Source organism: Chelonia mydas, chromosome 16 (assembly GCF_015237465.2).
Source record: "Chelonia mydas isolate rCheMyd1 chromosome 16, rCheMyd1.pri.v2, whole genome shotgun sequence".
NCBI classification, from domain to species: Eukaryota; Metazoa; Chordata; order Testudines; family Cheloniidae; genus Chelonia; species Chelonia mydas.
Genome location: NC_057857.1, coordinates 19,180,975 through 19,199,338, shown reverse-complemented (window position 1 = coordinate 19,199,338; position 18,364 = coordinate 19,180,975). Strand labels below are relative to the sequence as shown.

Here is an 18,364-nt window from a genome sequence, read left to right as displayed (position 1 = left end):
GCCCCCGCTGGGCCCGGGATATGGGGGCCCTCGTGCACCCAATCCACCGGGGTACGGGACGGGGTCCCCACGCACTGGGCTACGGGGGGAGCCCGTCCTGCCCCCCTCCGGGCTACTGGGGGGGCGGGCTTTTCTATCTGCAAAATCAGAAATAGGGGCCCTCCCCAACATCCCCGAGCTGGGTGCCCGGGGGAGACCTGCTCCTAACCCAAAATCATACACAGGAGGCTCCTGTCCCTGCCCCCCACTGCAGGCCCTGCCCAGTCTCCCCCTCCCCCAACCACTGAACTGGGGGGGGGGGGGTCTCCCCTACTGCCTCTAGACCCTATAGCCTTAAATCAACATACAAGGTCCCCATTCCCCCAGAAAAATCCATCTGATAGAAGGGATCCCTCCTTCCCCCATCCCTCAGAGTGGTAGGTGCTCTGTCCCCCACCCTTGGTGCCTGGGCCATCGAGAGGCACACCTACCCCACTGTCCCCATGCCAAGTAAAGAGGCACCCTTGCTAGCCAGCCGGGGCTCTGGCTGCGCAGAGCACGGACCCAGGTTTTCCGGAGATAGCCCTTCCGCACTGAGCGCGCTATCTACCCCTCCAGGAGGAAGCCAGGGCCCAGTAAGGTCTCACATCCCACTTGTCAGAGTAGTGCGAGAAACCTTAGCAACCGCTGGCTGACTGAATAGGCAAGAGAAATAAAAACCTGTTACATGGTGAAGCTATATAAGTCCACTTGCAGGTGGGCAGAAGGACAGCAGGTCACGTGCAAGGAGTGTGTGTTCTCTTCTTTGCTATTAGCATTGGACACCTACCCCTATAAACCAGCAGTCAGGGTCACTATCCACACACTAGTGCTCTCTCTTTTTGATATTACACAGAGCCTTAGAAGCGCTTAACATAACAACTGCTATATATTCAAAAATGCTATTCAAGAGAGTGGAGCTAAATTAGTTTTGGTCAAACCTATGCTATTGGGTGTTTGCTTTTATATTTACTAATGATATAGGGGCAGGCCCTTTGCACCCTGCTAGATTTGGTTAGTTTTCTGGTTTAGGCCCTTCCGGTGTACTCGGCCATGACACCTGCATAGAGCTCCACCCGAGGCCTGCTCACACAGCTGGAGTTACAAGAGCACAGTGTTGCTATTCCAAACATGCTTAATGCCCCAGCTCTTCCGGTTTCATTTAAAACATAAAACAAGACAGTAAAGTTCTAGCCCTCATAGGTATGGAAGAAAAAACAACATGAATGCAGGAAGCAAATAATAAAATAAAAGGAATCAATTTATTAAAGTCTCACGATTTTGTTTGGTGGGGAGCAGGGGATGGCTTGTTATTTTTTAACAGATGGGGCTAGCAATTGTGGAATTGAGGCATTAATTGGTATTATATTCTCCCTCATTTAGTTATTTTTCTGGAAATCATAAGAAAGATTTTCTTAAGCTAGTAGGTTGGATATGGACACAAAGTGTTTTTCATATCCCATTGTTGTGTGCTGGTGCCATAGCAACAACTTTTCGCATACCTTACATTTTTAGCACACCACTTAAGCCCATTTTTGAAGCAAATAAAGTATATTTTTTACTTGGACTGTTTTTTGCACAGAATACTACAATGCACTAATATAGCACCACGATTGTAAGGCTTTCTGCTACAGCAATTGTGGTATGAGTCTAAATGAATTAAACTCCTTGTGGAAGGACATCATCATCATCATCCCCATTAAATATATAAAAGAATTAGGGTTCTGAATCAGAGATGTCAACCAGTTAGGTGACTAGGCCAAGGTCGCATAGGATTGCTATGGCAAAGGCAGAAATATAGTCCAGATCTCCTGCATCCCAGTCCAGTGTCTTCGACTTGGTAAATGTTCATGGTGGTTGTTTAGAAAAAGTTTTAAACGTCAATCAGCTTGGATGGGCAGAAGGGAAGATTCTTGCACTACACCCCCAGCAAACTTTCTGTAATTTCCGTTGCAGTTGGGCTGATGCTATTAGGAGCCTTCAGTATCTGTGTTGTCACTACCAGTGTTGTTTTCCCAATCCACTTCATGGTGTCTGCCCTTCTGCACCCTTCGCAATGCCCTCTTCCTGTAAGTTAGGTTAAACATTTAGGAGAAAAAGAAAATGCCATGAGCAACAAGCTTCTCAATTACACATAAACCAGCAAACTCAAAGAACTCAATTAGTACTCAGTCAAACACTGGCCAAAGTAAAAATTAAGAAGGCCTATCTACATTCATGCATCGGGAAACAAAGTAATCACCTGCTGAAGGTCAGGAAGAAGTCTCCTTCCATGGTAACAGTATCACACACTCCTGTACCTTCTGGGGAGCACTGGCTGAATCAACATTGTTCATTGGGGCAACTTTGTCAAATAAATTATCCACAATTGTTATTAGTATTCTGGGTTTTCTCCAGCATCCAATACAGACTGTGATCAGAAGCAGTTTATTGGGTTTAGTCTAGAGCAGTAAAGCCAGTCCTATATTTCTCTAAGTACAGTACAACTGAACGCAAGAATTTCCAGACTCTCAGTTCCTTCTTGAATACAAATATTACATAAGAGCCCAGCACACTACCACTTACAGAAACAATACAACATGGTTTTAGATGTTTCCTGTAATCTGCTCCAGTATTTAGCTCTTTTGGATCATTTCTTTTTAGTGTGCAAATTAAGATCCGTATTTTACAAGATGCTCGGCCCTTTCAATCCCCAAAGACGGAGATGGAGGCACTCCGCAGCATGCAATAATTCTGAAACGGCTCAAACCTGCCCCAAGTCTCATTAATAGGAACTTGGTCTTTGGTGTCAGCAGTAGCAGGATGGAACCCTGCGCTAGTAAAATAGATCAAACTTACCAAGCCAGCAGTTCCCAAAGCATGGTGCCCCCAGGATTGCAGAGTGCCATTAAAAGTCTGGGGTGGGAGGCATAGATGTGTCCCTGCCACCTGACCCTCATTTTCTCCTCTCAGGAACCCCTTTTCCCCACCAGCAGCCTGACCCCCATGGCCTATGAGCCCCTGCATAGACGCCCTACAAATCTGAGTGAGTGGCATTGTGATCCAGTGCCCATGACCCAGGTGACCACCCCCAGCTTATGTCCTCTGGGTACCCCTCTGTTAAACTACTGTGGAATTGGTAAATGGCATGAAGCAGCCTATGACACAGGCCATGTTATACATTTATGTCTGAAAACATCCACACTTGCTTCAGTGCAATGCAACGGCTTCCATTTTGGCCAACATGCTCGGTACATCTGGGACTAAATGCACGAGTCCCTACAGCTTGAGCTAGAAAAGGGGGCAGTAACAAACTCTCATCCTCCATGGATCAGGCACAACAGGGGACAAGACACACAGTGACCAGTAGGTTACTCAAACAAATATGGCAAGAGCAGTCCTGAGAGCACAGGCCACACCTCCGATAGTGTTCAAAGCTGTCCTTCATCCGCCGCCGCTCCTTCTCAGCCAGCTCTCCATTGGGTGGGCCACCCTCCTGGAAAGGAAAAGAAAGGCCTGGTCTAGTTGAAGCTTGGGGCGGGCTGGGGATGGGGCCAGCCTTGCTCTACAGAGAGGCCAGGAATTACGTGGGCAACGAGACTCAACTTCTGGAGTTGGCCTCTGAAGGACAAAGGAGAGGCACAATGGGCAGGGCAGTAGAGGTGGTGTGGAGAACATGGACAGCCGCTGCCCATGCAGTGCCACGATGTGTGCTCCCAGTGGTTTCCATGAGCGCTCAATTCACTCATTAAAAATGAGCCTGTACCAGTGAATGGGCGGAGAGCAACTTCATGGACAAATGCATTCTCTGGGTGCTGCTGCCCTTCAGAAAGCACTCGAGCTTTGTGCTGGCAGCTTCTGACATCCACAAGTCCCAGGGGAACATTACAGCCTCCTGCATTCACTCCTGGCCCTATTACCCTGTGCATGGCTGAGTCAGGCTCTGGCCCTGGCTCACACTTAAAACTCTATGGTCTCATTCTGAAGGCGTCTGATGGATTGAAGATCCATGCCACCACAGTTCCCTCCCCAACTGCTGAACTGCCCTCATCTCTCCTGAGCAGGCTGGTTCTTCATAGCACCCACTGTGTGTTGTACAGGAGCCCGCTCCTGCATCGCTTACGGATTAGTGTTCATGCTACCGATCCCACCAAAGACAATGGAGCTACTTGCCCTAGTGAGGGCTTGGAGGGTCAAGCCCTAAACACCAGAATCAGAAGATAAACCACTTAAGATCTCCTTTTGCAATGACAGCAGAGCTCCTGGGGCACAGAAGGGATGTCCACATTCATCCATTTGTAAAGCCGGAGGTTCACACTCTCTTCCCAGCAGCGTGAGTAGAAACAGCAATATTACTTTGGAGACCATTTAATCACAAACATCAGTGCCCAGACAACACAAACGCTGAACATTAATTAGCTACAGCAGGTTTGGGGAGCAGGGGGAGAAATGAGCAGTGGCTGAAACACGATGTTAGGAGAAAAAGGAGAAGCTGAGAGATATTTGCAAGGGCTGACGTAGATGAGAAAGGAAAAACACTCCCGTCGATAGGAAATTGCTTAAAAACCCAAATAGTGTTGCCAGTGCTAATTCTAGAAAATCAGAGGCTCGATATCGTCCCTTAAATTTAACGTGGATTATTCCTGAATTAGATCCAGCCAATCCTATTCAACAAGACACCCACAGAGTCTAAGCTCTGTGGGACAGGGGCAAGCGTTTACTATGTGTTGCGTGAGGCGCTGTACAGGCAAAGGTCCTGATCTGGCACTACAGCAATATAGATGATCGACAACAACAACGGGAGTTCAGGTTATGCAAAGAAGGCAGGATCAGCCACTAAATCCTAACATTAAGGTCAAGTGGATGAGAGAAACACCAACAACAGTCCCAAAAGTGCCCTGCTGGAGATGGCACCTGTAGGCTGCCCATTCTTGTAATATGAGTTGAAAGCGGTACATTCCTGACTGACAGTGCGGCAGCGGATGTGTTGATTGGCAGATTCCATTCCCACCCATACCACTCCCGAAGAGCAGCAACTTCCAGAAGAGATGTAAGGGACACTGATGCCCTGCTGTTATTTGAAGAATGAATTTGATCATGAGAATACACAACTCTCCCTGCGAAAGTGCCAGGTACCTCCAAACTGGGCAAGCCTATCGCAAATGCAAATGTTAATTGCCGTGAGCGAGGTCACAAGAAGCGGAGGGTTCACAAAGACACTTACGTTTGACGACTGCAGGCACTGAATGCTTTCTAACGCACTGAGCTGCTGATCCTGATCTTCAGGGAGATCTTCTGAGAGAAGGAAAAACTGCAAGTGTAGTCGCAAACTGGTGTTATTTATTATCTGTTACATTAGCACTTGGGGCCCTGCTGTTCTAGAAGCAGATCCAGCCCCAAAGAGCTTTCCATCTGATAGAGACAAGGCAGACAAAGGAAGGATTCTCCCTTTGTACAAATAGGGAGCGGAGGCGCAGAGAGATGAAGTGATTTGCCCAAGACTACCCAGGGATTGCATGGCAGAGCCAGGAATTGATCAGTGATCTCCCAAGTCCCCATCCAGGGCCTTCACCACAAGCCCATCCTTCTTCACGTCATTGGTTTGTGGTTTTACAACCTTGGAATAGAACAAATTGCTTGTAAACATTGTGCATTTCATACCACGGGTGTCCCAAAGCGCTTTGCAGAATTAACGAGTGAGACAGCGAGAACACAGTAACCGATGCAGGTGAAGGGCGATGGCCATTGTGTCACTGGCAATAGCTCACACCTAGCGTAGGAGATTATTGCTTGGTACATGCAGAGCGTGCCATGTTTTCAAGGTGCTGCACATACATTAAGCCAGTCTTCCAACCTCTTTGGAATGTAATCTACATTACTGTCCCCAGCTGACTGATGGGTGGGGAAAAGGAGACAGAATTGAAGTGACTCGCACAAAACTAGACAGCAAATCAGTGGCAGAGTGAAAACCAGACCTCAGGAGGTCCTGGATTTCAGTCCTGCCCTCAGTCCACTAGAGCAAGCTGCCATTTTACTAGCCATTGGAATCTTGCTCAGGACAGTGGGGTTTTTCCCTGACTTTTCAAAAAGATGTGGGATCTTTGCTATCTGGGACCTCAACAAAGCAGCCCCTTAGGTTGTTCTCTAATGAAGACAAGTTGAGAGGTCACATTACCTAACATGATATTAAACATGGACTTGTCACTGTTCACACTAGCTAAGTCATGTTTAATATCATGTTAGTTAGAACACACTCGAGGGTTGTGTTAACACAGCCTAGTTTTCTAGCAAGGTCAACCCTATATAGAAATGTGCAGTTCACACTATAATTTCATCACGTGAGTGCAGAATTTGAACTCACAGCAATCCATCCAGGAGCGGAGATCGCTACCAACCTGGAATGGTACTTAAAAAGTCAGATCAGGGTTTCTCAAGCTTTTGAGTGAACTGCCTTCTCAAAATGGGTGAAAAAAAAATATTCAGGCCCCTCAGAAGTTAAAACAGGAAGACGCTCCCATGCTGGCAGTTTCCTTCTCTATACTTTTTTAGATAGAACTTTTTGGAAGTGTAGTTCAAACCCTCAGCATAGCCTGTCAAGTCTTCCTCAGTGATGACTCATTTCCACTTGGGACTCCACAAAAGCAGAACCGGGGATAGTGTGTTCATTAGCTAGTTCTGCTTTTGTCAAAACCAAGTGAAAACAACTTAATTTAAGGAAAAAAGCAACCCAACAAAGAGCATGGAGAAAGGTGCATGGTCCAGTTAAAGTGGAGTCAGGACACCTGGGTTCTGTTCTCAGATCTGCCCTGACTAGCAGAGAGCGCCCAGGCGAGTCACGTAGTGTTTGATTTTCATAGATGCCAAGTGCCCGCAGTACTCCTTAACTTCACTGGGGACAGAGAGTCCTCCCGTCTTCGAGAAGTCAGGCCCTGCACATCTCCAAGCTCATTTTTCCTAGGGGCATCAATACACTGGCAATCTCTTAATAATGAGACTTTTGGACCAAATGGAACAGTATTGCCTAGTGCTGTTATACTGAGCTAGTCCAATATATTCCTTCCAGAATGCAGCCACTGGCGGATCCTCCCACATCACATGTAATGAAGAGAAGAATGAAGGTAAAAAGCTCTAAGTGCTCAGCAAGGGGCTTCACAGACATCTCTTTCGGGAGATGACCAGGGGTTCCAGACACCTCCATTTTGGGGTACAAAGTTGAGACACCTTCTGTGGGTTGACTTTCACAAAGTGCTGAGAACCCACCCTGGGAGAATCAGATCCTTTAAGCATGTCCCAAATTGGGGCCCCAAAACACATTAATTACTTTTGAGAATTCAGGCCCCAGTGATGCCCCAAGACCACACAGCAGAGCCAGTGGCAGAACCCAGGAGTTCCCAACTCCCAGCTGCCTGCTTTAACCACCAGGCATACAGTCTCGGGAATACTGCTCCAATGTCTCCAAGCAGAAATTAAACAAAAAGTCTTACTTTTATCAGACAGCTGCGTGTCCTCATCTAGGTTTCCATGGAAAGAGAGCTTTGGGACAAAAAGAAATAGGTCTGATCTGGGGAAATAGCAATACTCATTTTCCTCTCCTCATCTCCCACAAAAAAGACAAATAATAAAAATAAACAGAGCCCCAGGATTCCACAAGTTTCTCTTTCCAATCTAGCGAGAGTTGCAAGGCAGCCGACCCATCCTACCCAATATCACCTTAGTGACATGCCTGTAGATACAAGTGCTATGCATGAATGAAGCCAATTCTCCAGTGAAAACACTACCCCACACCAATAGGATAATATCTCTGTTGTGTGTATGGCACCTTTTGTCCCACATCAGTCTCATCGCCTACCGCTGAATGCGGCTGCCTCACGGCAGCTGAAGCAATCTGGCCATGCTAAGGACCATGCTGGAAAGGCTGTCTCAATGCATCCTCACAGAGACTTGTGTCATCAGCTCAGAGCCAGTGGGGCTCCCCACACGATTCAGGGCTGCAGAACTGGGCCTTTTATTTGTATCCCAAGCATTTAAACTTACACTCACAGAGCTACAAATCTTGGCCCAGAATCTGAGCTGCAGCCCAGATGTGCTTGGATGACTCTCAGGATGGGTGCACACATCCTCTCAAACCCGATGCCATCCAGCCACTGGGCTGGTCTCCAGTATAAAAGCAGAGCAGCCTTGGTACTACTCTAATCCTGGTTCCTGCTCACAGGGATGGCTGGAGCACTGTCCTCGCCACGCCGCTCTCTCCACCAGATACACACACTCTTCTGGCAGCTGCAAAGGGGGAAGACCTGCTATGACAGGATCTACACCTCCTAGAGGTTTGTCTGCACCGGGGCATCCTCCATTGGCTGGTTACGCTGGGGTGTTTTTTTTCGGGTGCTTCGTGCCACTCGAGCACAAACAGAAGCTGGCTGCAAGTTATCTGCTAAGGAGCCTTTGAGCAGAGCTGGGGAACCCAAAGACCTTCCATAAGGAGGTCAGACTAAAGCCAGCTAGCCACCTTCCTCACCTCTTGGGAACTCCTGGGCGAGGTGTCATCTAGGTCAGAAGTCTGTAATTGTAAGAAAACAAGCCAGTCAGGGATCTGTATGCAGACCACACTCCACAGTGAGACAGCAGCAACGATGGCATGTAAAACGGAACGAAAGCTAGGAACGAAGACGCAGGGATTTCCTCCCTCTTACCTGCCCCTACTGGCTCAAACAGAAGGCACCCAAGAGACTATGATATTAGGGCATTGTTTTCATTCTGGGTTTAGGAACAGTTATGGTACATCTTCCCCCGCCCCCACCCCGATTTCACCCCAATGGCTCAAACCTTGTCCTTCCTGGGCTTCAGTCACCAGCAGTTGGCCTTGATGCACCAGGGGCAGCCCCAAATGCAAACAAGGAAGGGATGCGTTTGCACTGTCGGAGATTACTTACGCTGGAAACCAGGGTGAGCTCTACTGTGGCGAATTCCAGCTTCCCTTGTCTAAGCACAGCCATTAATTGCTGAATCGAGGCTGATCCCAACTACAGACAGCGTCAGTGTATGAAGTCAGTGGAACACCCACAGCCAGGGCTCACCGGCTTCTTCCCCTGCCCATAGCACAGTACCTGCATGTAACTGTGTATTCCTGCAGACATACCAGCGTGGTTGGCTCCAGGTGCAACTTTTTCAGCTTGGCCTCAGCAGCTAGTAACTGGCCCTCCTTCTGGAACAGCTGTAGCTGCATCTCATCGCACCTCTCCCCCAGCTCCCGGATCTCTTTGCGGTATGCGTCTTTGTCGACCAGGCTCTTGGAGTATTGCATGTGGAACTGTTCTCGGGTCAGCAGCGCCTGGTGCGGAAAGTGGGAGGGCAAAGCGTGTCACTGACCTGGTGCCTGAGCTGACACCTGCCATTATCTTTGGTAGCTGTGCTCCAAACAGTAGGTTTTATCACCTGATCTCTTTCTGCAGCCACTTCTTCTATCTGCTTCAAGATGGCCTCGATGCGATCCTTGTACATCCAGGAGTCCTTCTTCAGGGACATGCACTGCAGCTCCAGCACCTCCTTCTCCTCCGCGTGCTGCAAGGAAAGCACAGAAGCTCACTTCACTCTTGAAACACCCATGGCTTGTAGTGTAAATAGGCAAAGGAGATGTGTGGCCAATGTAAGCACTTTGCAAACAAAGTAACTGATCAGTTCTCCTGGTGATCCAGGTGGATCAGTGTCATCATCCCCATCTTATACGTGAGGCAGAGAGGGGCCAAGTCTTTCCCAACACAGAGTCAGTACCAGAGCAGAGGAGTACCCATCAGAGCATGTCTCTCATTAAACTGCTGCAACATTTGATCTAAGCCAGAAGCCAAGCTGCAGTGCTAGTTGCCCAGGTGCTGCTCTGCCCCAAAGGGAAGAGTGGCTTTCATGGCACACGTTCCCATGCTGAGTTTACTCCATCTCTCCCCGCTCCCGCCAGACTTTGTACTTTGTCCCGGAGATCCTCCGCTTGCCGGAGTGCCTTGCGCAGGCTGTAGATGGTGTTCACCAGCTCCTGATGCTCCCCGAGTGCCCGTCTCCGATCAGCCTCCAGAGCCTGGACGTATAGGCTGTTCTTCTCCAAGTTCCCTTCCTTGGCGACCTCCAGGAGGAAGGGGCAGAAGGCTACAATAAGGGGTGGCCTAACTGGCTAGGAAAGCCAGGGGTCAGGAGGCACTGTCCCCTTCCTGAGCCTAACAGCACTAATGGCCAATTCTCACTGCCCTTCCACCACCCCCGTGGCCTCCACCCTGCCTCCGGGTTAAAGCGGAGGCGAGCAACGCGCTCTCCGATGCAGCACCGGGCTGCCCTCATCTGTGAGATGGAGGGGAGTCGCCTGGAGAGCAAGAGTCCTAGCAAGTGCTGCTCTGAGCAACACAGGGCATCATGTGCCAGGATCTGTGCTTCCCACAGGCCGCTGTGCCCTCCATGTTACAGATGAAGGCGTCTGCGCTCTGCTCCATTTCCTGCCAGGCAGGTGTGATCCGCAGGCTCCTGTGCAGCCCTGCAGAACACAGAACGTGCCAGGCATGATCAGTCCCCCCATCCAGCCTCGGATCCCGCTGTCACGGCAGCCAGTTTAGGGGAAGGTGCAGAGTGAGTTGGGCAAGTCTGGGGCCCTTGATTTAAACCCTTCTGAGCCTCAGGCCTAACTGTTCTCTCCAATGCTGTACTCCTCTGCCACCACGGCCTGCTCACACCTCTCCCCTCTGAGCCCATCTAGCTGCTGTCAACCTTTACACACCATATAACCCACCACCACCGCTCAGGGGGTCCCTCTGCCACAACGCACCCAGGAGCACACTCTGCTCTAACCCACGGCTCTCACCCCGGCCTCACCAAGAGGGGGCCCTGACACCAACCCCCTTGGAGAAGCCTGCGTTAGCAAGGCAGACTTGCTACCCCAAACAGTCCCAGAGGCCCAACGCCCGCCCTCCTCAGACCTGGAGCGTGTTCTCCAGCTCTTGATTCTTGGCCAGCAGCAGCTCCTTCTCCCGCTGGATCTCCCACACCACTTCGTGGCTCGGCCGCTGCTCAATGGCGTGCTTCAGTTTCATCGTGTGCTTCCTCTCCAGTTTACAGTCGTCCTCGGCCTTCATTAGGCTGTGCCTCAGATGGTCAATCTGCAGGGGAGGAGGGGGGTTTGGACCTGGTCAGGCCTCACCAGGAGGGATAGCTCAGTGGTTTGAGCATTGGCCTGCTAAACCCAGGGTTGTGAGCTCAATCCTTGAGAGGGTCATTTAGGGATCGGGGGCAAAAATTGGGGATTGGTCCTGCTTTGAGCAGGGGGTTGGACTAGATGACCTCCCGAGGTCCCTTCCAACCCTGATATTCTATGACATCTTTGTAGTGGCATGGTTTTAGTCCCATCCTTCAGCAAGAAACACAAGGTGAATGCCTTCCCCACCCCTGGGAATGCAGCACAGTCCTGAGGCAGAGTCCTCTCTCTGCCCACAGCACATGGTACCTGCCTACCCACACATAAGATACATGGCAGCAGCATTGCAATCTGTCCCCAGCTGCTGCAACGTTTGATCTGAGCTAACAGGCCAAGTTGCAGGGACAGCCCTGCCAGGCTCTCCCATCCCTGCATAGGGAGACCCTGTTCATTTTCTAGGGCCCACGCAGCCACTAGCATCTGGGCTGATAGGCTTGCAAATTAGCACCAACTGCATGATGCTGTCTGCATCGCGTGCACCCTTGTTGCCCTAGGGGGAAAGCCAGGCCTGCAGCACCCAGTGTCAAAAATCCCCTTTAATGCACTAGTCCTGCCCAGCACATTCAGGACTCCTGGCAAGCAGTGCAGAAGAGAGGCGCCCAACTGACTATAGCGTGCGGTTGCTAAGGCCCGACTGTGCTCAGCTCTCCAATCCCTGGGGGGTGCACGAGGGAGGAAGGAGAGCAGGCAAGGCACCGACCTCTAGCTGCAGATCCCGGTTCTTCATCAGGGCTGTGTTCTTCTCCTCACTCTGCTTGGCGTAGCTCATGGCCAGGTCGTAGTTCTCATCCTTACATTTCCGCAGCTCCTTGGCCAAGTTGTCCCTCTCCTCCTTCATCTTCTGGGCCCTCTCCTGGTGCTTCCGCAGCACGCTGTCCCTCACCCGCATCTCCTTGATCGCATCCTCCTTGGCATGGAGCCACATGTTGAGCTCCTGGGCCTTCCTCCTCTCCTCCTGCACGGCGCTCTGCAGCTTCATGATCTCGTTCATCAGGAGCTGGCTCAGGCCCGATTCCCCCGCGGTGTCTGCACAACAGAGACCCTCACACAACATGGTCCCCGCCCCACTTAGCTGGGCCCAGCTTGAGTCCCCAGTCCCAGGCAGAAAGGTCCCTGATCATGAGTCAGGATCACAAAACCTCCAGACGAGTGCTGTCCAGTGCACGGCGCATGTACTCAACACCCACAGGTCAGTGCCACGGCAGTTTTTCTTCCCCCGGCCCTCGAGCCAGCCCCATGGCCAGCACGATCACACCCAGTACAGTCATGCTGACATACAGCTGGCCAGAGCCAGAATGAGCAATGACCCACCTCGCCCTGTACCATCAGTGGCCTGTGGGCATGCCAGGTGCTCCAGAACAGTGCCTCAGGCTTCGGCCACTCTGGGAGCCATGTTCAGTGGGGGCACCTCCTGGTGATTTCATGGGGAATTCTGTCTCCTTACACCATGGCTGAACAGTCCACGAGGGGGAACTGGGCCATTATCTAGCACAGAGGTGGGCAAACTACAGCCTGCAGGCCACATCTGGCCCACGGAACCATCCTGCCTGGCGCCTGACTTCCCAGCCGGGGAGGCTAGCCCCTGGCCCATCCCCTGCTGTTCCCCTCCCCCGCAGCCTCACGCTCTGGCCCGCTGCTCCTGCCGGGCAACGTAGCGGTGTGGCTGGCTCCAGCATGGTAAGGGGGTGGGGACGGTCGGGGAATGGGGGGGCGGGGGTGGCTGGATAGGGGTCGGGGCAGTCAGGGGACAGGGAGTGGGGAGTGGGTGGGATGGGTCGGGTCAGGGGTTCTGAGGGGGGGCAGTCAGGGAGCAGGAAGTGGAAGGGGGCAGATAGGGGGTGGGGGCTGGCTGGCTGTTTGGGGAGAGACAGCCCACCCCTGATCTAGCATCTGCTCTTCCTTCTGATACAGGGAGCAGCACTGGCACTCCCCAGGAGAGGGTGGCGATGTAGCTCCTAACACAGCATTGTGTTTTTAGTCTCCAACCTATAATCTGATCTGGGTGGGTAGGCCCGGGAGTCCTTGGCTTCCACAGAGCTCTCCCCGCAGGAATCTGACTTCAGGATCGGGGCCTTAGTATTGGGCAGCTGCTCATGAAGGTTAGTCTGATCCTCGCTGAAGAGCTTTCGAGCCAGTGGCCCAGTTTGAAAGGCTGGCTGGGGCTCTGCCCACATGAGCCACCAGGGATTTAACTGGGTGTGGAATTTGAGGTCTCCTCTAGCTGCAAAGCAGCATCAAATAAAGAGACCATTGTGGGAATGAATCAAAACGTTACCTATAATCATCGAAAAGACCCTGCTGGGCTCCTTGCCGGTTACTTTCATATATAACTGTGGGTAGTAAAGCTCTAGGCTCTCAAGAAAGGCCTCAAAACCTTTCTGGCCTGTCCTCTGAAGTATATCCAGGAGGACGCCTGCAATACAGAAACAAAGGCACTTACTGCAACATAGCATGTCAGAGTAACACACGTTCCCTGAACTTCCAGAGATGGCTGGTACTTACGTTCCTCTGTAAGCAGCAGCAGACAAGAGTCCTTGGTGTCAAACCCTGCAGGCGTGGCCCAGGCAACTCTCTCACTGGCTTTAAGGGGCAATTTAATTGAGCAACGGCTGCAGGGTTTGCCCCTAGGCCCCTGCTCCTACTTTAGTGTTGCGAACAGCAGGTGCTGCAAGAGAAGCAATCCCTTGCTGAAGGCTAGGGAGGAGGAGGAGCAGGCAGGCTTGAATGAAACAGCCATGGCAGTTCCTATAACTCTGGGCAGCTTTGGTCTCAAATTCAAGAGGCGGCGATGGTTAGGTGGGCCCCACTTCTGGCACAGATGTCCTGATCCTGCAAGGGGCAAAGTACCTGCCATGAAGTGCTGGAGCCTCTGCTCCGCTCTCAAGGTCAGCGGGACCGAGCCTCCGTCTCCTGCTACAAGTGGGGTCACAGTGAGAGCAAGAGAAGCAGGGAGTCTGTCACCAGCTTTTAAAGTTGGAATTCTAAAGTCTAATAGGACCAGAGACGCTTTCACAGTCAAGTCTCTCTCATTGTGTCATTCTGAAGTTAAACACTCCCTGCAATGCTGGAAACCTAAACAGCAGCAAAGCGTGTGCCAGTCAATATCCTGCAGAGAAGAATTCTACACTCAGCTGGACGGAGGCAAGGGAGGAGTCCACAATAAGCCTTTCCAATCTCGGCTCCTTGCCATGGTGGCGAAGGAGAACTGGAAAGCGTAACTCACTAACCAAGGGAAAGCGACCGGCCTCACTTCATGGCCCACGCTGTCTGAAACTCAACTGTTCTGAGACTGTAAACTCTTTGGGCAGGGGCTGTGTCTGCGCAGCACCTAGTACAACAGGGTCTCAATCCTGATTCAGTTGTTTAGATTGTAGCAGCCTCCAGAGGTCTAACAGTGATTCAGCGTGACCTAGAGGCTAAGACACTGGGCTGAGACGCCAGAGCCCTCAATTCTGTTCCCATCTCTGGCCTGCTGGGTAACCCTGGGCAAGTCACTTCCCCTTTCCGTGCCTCAGTTTCCCCATCTGTAAAATGGGGGTAACAATACTAAAGCACTGAGGTCTACTGATGAAAACGGTCACAAAAAAGCTAGGGGTTAATATTGTAAAATAGAATAAGTGGTGAAAATTACCTTTGATTTGTAATGTTCTCAGATTGAATAACCCCAGGGACTCCTAGTAATACAGGCTAATTTTTCTTTCTAATGTTGCCAGAGTCCCTCTGAACCTGAGATGCAGGAATAGTTTATCCTAGATTCAGAGCTTTTTAAGGCCTGTAGGGATCACTGTGATCCTCTAGTCTGACCTCATCTATAACACCGACCAGAAAACTTCCCCAAAATAATTTCCTTTTGAACTAGAGCAGATCTTAAAATAAATCACTAAATAAAATCCAATCTTGATTTAAAAATTGCCAGTGATGGAAAAATCCACCACATGTTAGCTTGAGGAGAAGGAATTATTTACCTGTTTATTTGGATTTAAAGAAAACCATTCTCAAATGGCTGGGAAAAGATTAGCACCTTGAAAGCATGATTCGCAGAATTGCACTACATGGGTTGATGGTAACACCATGTGGCCTGCAGAAGCAATTGACACCACGGCATTTTCATTCCAGTGTATCACCCCAGAGGCAGGCCACCCACACAAACACGTGGAGTCGGAAGCTGCTCAGTACCCACCTACTTTCCGTTTCCGGACGACCAGGCTGGGGTCGTTAAGCACTTGCTCTTCGTCATCATGGTTAATCACTTTGCACTGGCGGAGATAAGGCGTTATTCTGGAGGGGTCTATCACGGAGATCAGCTTCACCCGGAAGTTCTCCAAGTTATTCCAGCACATTTCATCATCTTCCTGCTCCGACATGGCGGAGAGCAAGAAATACTGGCAGGCCAGGTCTTCTTGTCTGAAAGCCACACCACAAGCCTCAGAGCAGCTCGGGATGAGCAGCAAGGATAGCAGGTGGCCCAACACCATCAACCTGAGACTAGGAACACGCTCATTGACCATAAGGGACGACCACGTTTCCCACAGCAGCCTGTAACTCTGTACGCAAAAAATACATGCACCCCCCTTTGCACGAACAGATCAGGTCATGGGGCACTTCATGTACAGAAATACCAGCTTGTGCAAGCACTACATCCCAAGCTCCTTCAGCAGCTGGCAGGATTGGCACCAAGGCTGAAGAGGTGATGAAATTCTGGTGGGTGCCCTTCAACCGGCCATCTCCTGAATCATTACAGGAGGGAAGTGAAACCACTTAGTGTGCACCCTGGGTCAGTAGCATTGAAGACCAGAAGCTCCTACGTGGATGCTGGGGACACCAGGAACTCAAATTGCATATGGATTCCCAACAGGCTATACCAAGGGAGAACCTACATGTCCCACCAACATTACCTGGGGTCACACGTACTCAGCACCGCTTGGGATTGGGCCCAAACCTAATCTAGTGACCCACACATGCAAGGGTGGAGCATAAACAAGGAACCATCACACAACAGACAGCTATTACCTGCTTGAAACCAGAGATCTAAGGAGAGGGTGTTGTACAGCCCCTCAGGCAACAGGGATAGAACATTAGAGTGAACCTGTTTGAAAGGTTCCAGGGGGAAGAACCCTCCACATCTATGCTCTTAAATTGCAGTTAACTGTAACTACCAAGAGCTAATATTTTTAATTGTGTCTAATTTGCATTTGCAAAGAAAGAGAATGTGCAAAACCCACAACTATACACGATCTTGCAACTTACACAGAACGTTGCAAACCATATGCAGTGCCGGACACATTGCACGTGCAAGTCACAAGCTCTGGATAACCCTAGCAACGTTTACATGCACCATGCACATTGCTTTGAAACATCACTGCCTGAGCTGGTCAACAGAGCATTGTGTCACTGCAGAGAGCCTCCTGCGTGTCACTTTTGCAGGAACTTATCGGCATCCACCCTCAGCAGCAGCTGCACTTTGAGATTTCTTTCCCATAATGCTTCCTCCCCAGTGCAATCTTTCCGATACACCCACAAACCAAAATGAAACCAGACTGGAATTTTCCAGTGTCAGCTCAACTAGGCTAAAAGCTGATTCGAGGAAATCAGGGAGCCATTCAGGGACTGTAGTCATCAAGATGCAGAAGCCACATTACAGAAGTTGTAGCCTACAGTTAGATCTGCATTATCCTTGATTAGCAAATCACATTTTGATACAAGGAATGCACACTTGGGCCAGGTTCACTCTTCCCGTTTAGAGAAAATAACGTGAAATAACCTGACGCTGCGTCAAGACCTCTCTGACCTAACGATGGCTTTGTCTGTAATGAAACATTAACACATTTCCTCTTATCCCCATTCCTTGTTTTGCCCATTTGGGGCCAAATGCTGCACCAAAATGGGTGCCTAGTTCTAACCCAGGCATTTAATTGCAGTGCTCATATCAGAACAGGATTTGTTGCAGTAGCCAGTGGCCCAGAGTGGCTGCCAGCCACCTACAAATCCAGGAGTGTTTCCCTTGTTTGGGGGAAAACTGCATCATTCCTGACAGCAGCAGCTCTGTAGAGCCTGGGATATATCTAGCTCCCCCTCTCGTAGCGAGCCAAATTCTACAAGTCTTACTCTGTTTCCACACAGGCAAAACTCACTGACTTCAACGCATAGATACTACAGTGATCGACACTAGGTAAAGCTAGTGGGATTGACTTCAGCAGCCTGCCTGACCCATCCCTAAACATTCTGCTACCCCAGCACACAGACTGCTCCGCCCACTAGCAGAGCCAGTCCCAGTTCCCAGCCAGGTAAGAGAAGTAGAAATGCATTGCCCAGTCGATATACACCCCACTCTTCCCGCTAGACAAAAACTGGATCCAGATTTCCATAATTACCAGTGGTTGTGTCACATGGACCAACGTGGCCCTGCACATCAAGTGTTTCCTCTTCTCACAGGCTCTCCTCTCCTTCTCTCACTGGCTCAGCATGGCAATGATCTTTGTGCCCAATCTCCCAGCAAACCCAGCGGCATGGCAGCCTCCCTAAATAGTCCGTCTGCAACACAGATGACTCGGAGTAAAAAGAAGAAGGGGGAAACCAGTGGGTAACAGCATTTATCTGAGACAAAAGAAAAAAAGAGGAAGCCACAAGGGGAAAAAAAAAAAACAGTGGCTGGAAGTACCTCACATCCCCACTGACTTGCTGAATAACTTAGTCTCGCTGCGCCTCAATTTCCCCATCTGTACCACGCAATACCTCTGAGAAGCAGTTGAGGCTTCTTTATTTAATGGTTATAAGGTTCCACTGATGAGAAGTATTACAGGAGTGCACTGGCACTATCTAGAATGTACAATCTCTTCAGTAAGAAACTTGCATTAACAGCCATGTGGGAAAACGACAGCTTCTGAAGTAGGTTCTCCTCTTTCTAGGCCAACATTATATGACAGGGATCTTCAGGGACGGGAGGGTTGAGATAATAAACAGAACCAATGCTTTCTTTTAAAAAATCAACAGCCACCCCACACAACTGGAGTTATAACAGCCTTTCAGCTTAAGCCTTGATACCTTTCACGGCAGCCTTATCAACACACCAACACCTTTGTGCTGGAATGCAGATAGAATTCTTGTCCCTTTTTTGGTGTAGAACCATAGCAGGTGTGCCTG

The 18,364-nt window shown here is 50.2% G+C and overlaps 2 protein-coding genes across 6 annotated transcripts in view; both read right to left on the bottom strand.

Moving 5' to 3' along the window:
• Positions 1-1,261: 1,261 nt before the first annotated feature.
• CARD9 (caspase recruitment domain family member 9) lies at positions 1,262-17,735 on the bottom strand. 5 transcript variants are annotated; one of them, XM_027823346.3, is made up of 14 exons: positions 17,596-17,735; positions 15,405-15,628; positions 13,500-13,637; positions 11,925-12,250; positions 10,950-11,129; positions 9,956-10,108; positions 9,430-9,555; positions 9,134-9,325; positions 8,513-8,554; positions 7,482-7,530; positions 5,222-5,292; positions 3,415-3,493; positions 2,261-2,362; positions 2,034-2,085 (listed from the first exon to the last, which is right to left on the bottom strand). In XM_027823346.3, exons 2-13 carry the CDS (start codon positions 15,586-15,588, stop codon positions 2,271-2,273), a joined length of 1,632 nt encoding a protein of 543 aa, XP_027679147.1. In that variant the 5' UTR covers positions 15,589-15,628; positions 17,596-17,735; the 3' UTR covers positions 2,034-2,085; positions 2,261-2,270. The 5 variants fall into 5 exon arrangements, with proteins under 5 accessions (XP_027679145.1, XP_037735393.1, XP_037735394.1 ...); XM_027823344.3 differs by lacking the exon at positions 2,261-2,362 and having other exon boundaries at positions 1,262-2,085; positions 3,417-3,493; XM_037879465.2 differs by lacking the exon at positions 2,261-2,362 and having other exon boundaries at positions 1,262-2,085; positions 3,417-3,493; positions 5,222-5,289.
• The window catches only part of SNAPC4 (small nuclear RNA activating complex polypeptide 4), a 32,604-nt gene continuing 31,862 nt past the window's right edge, over positions 17,623-18,364 (bottom strand). The window contains exon 24 of the mRNA XM_043530275.1: positions 17,623-17,755. The gene's annotated coding sequence lies outside the window, so the exon portion shown is untranslated. The remainder of the gene's footprint in view (positions 17,756-18,364) is intronic.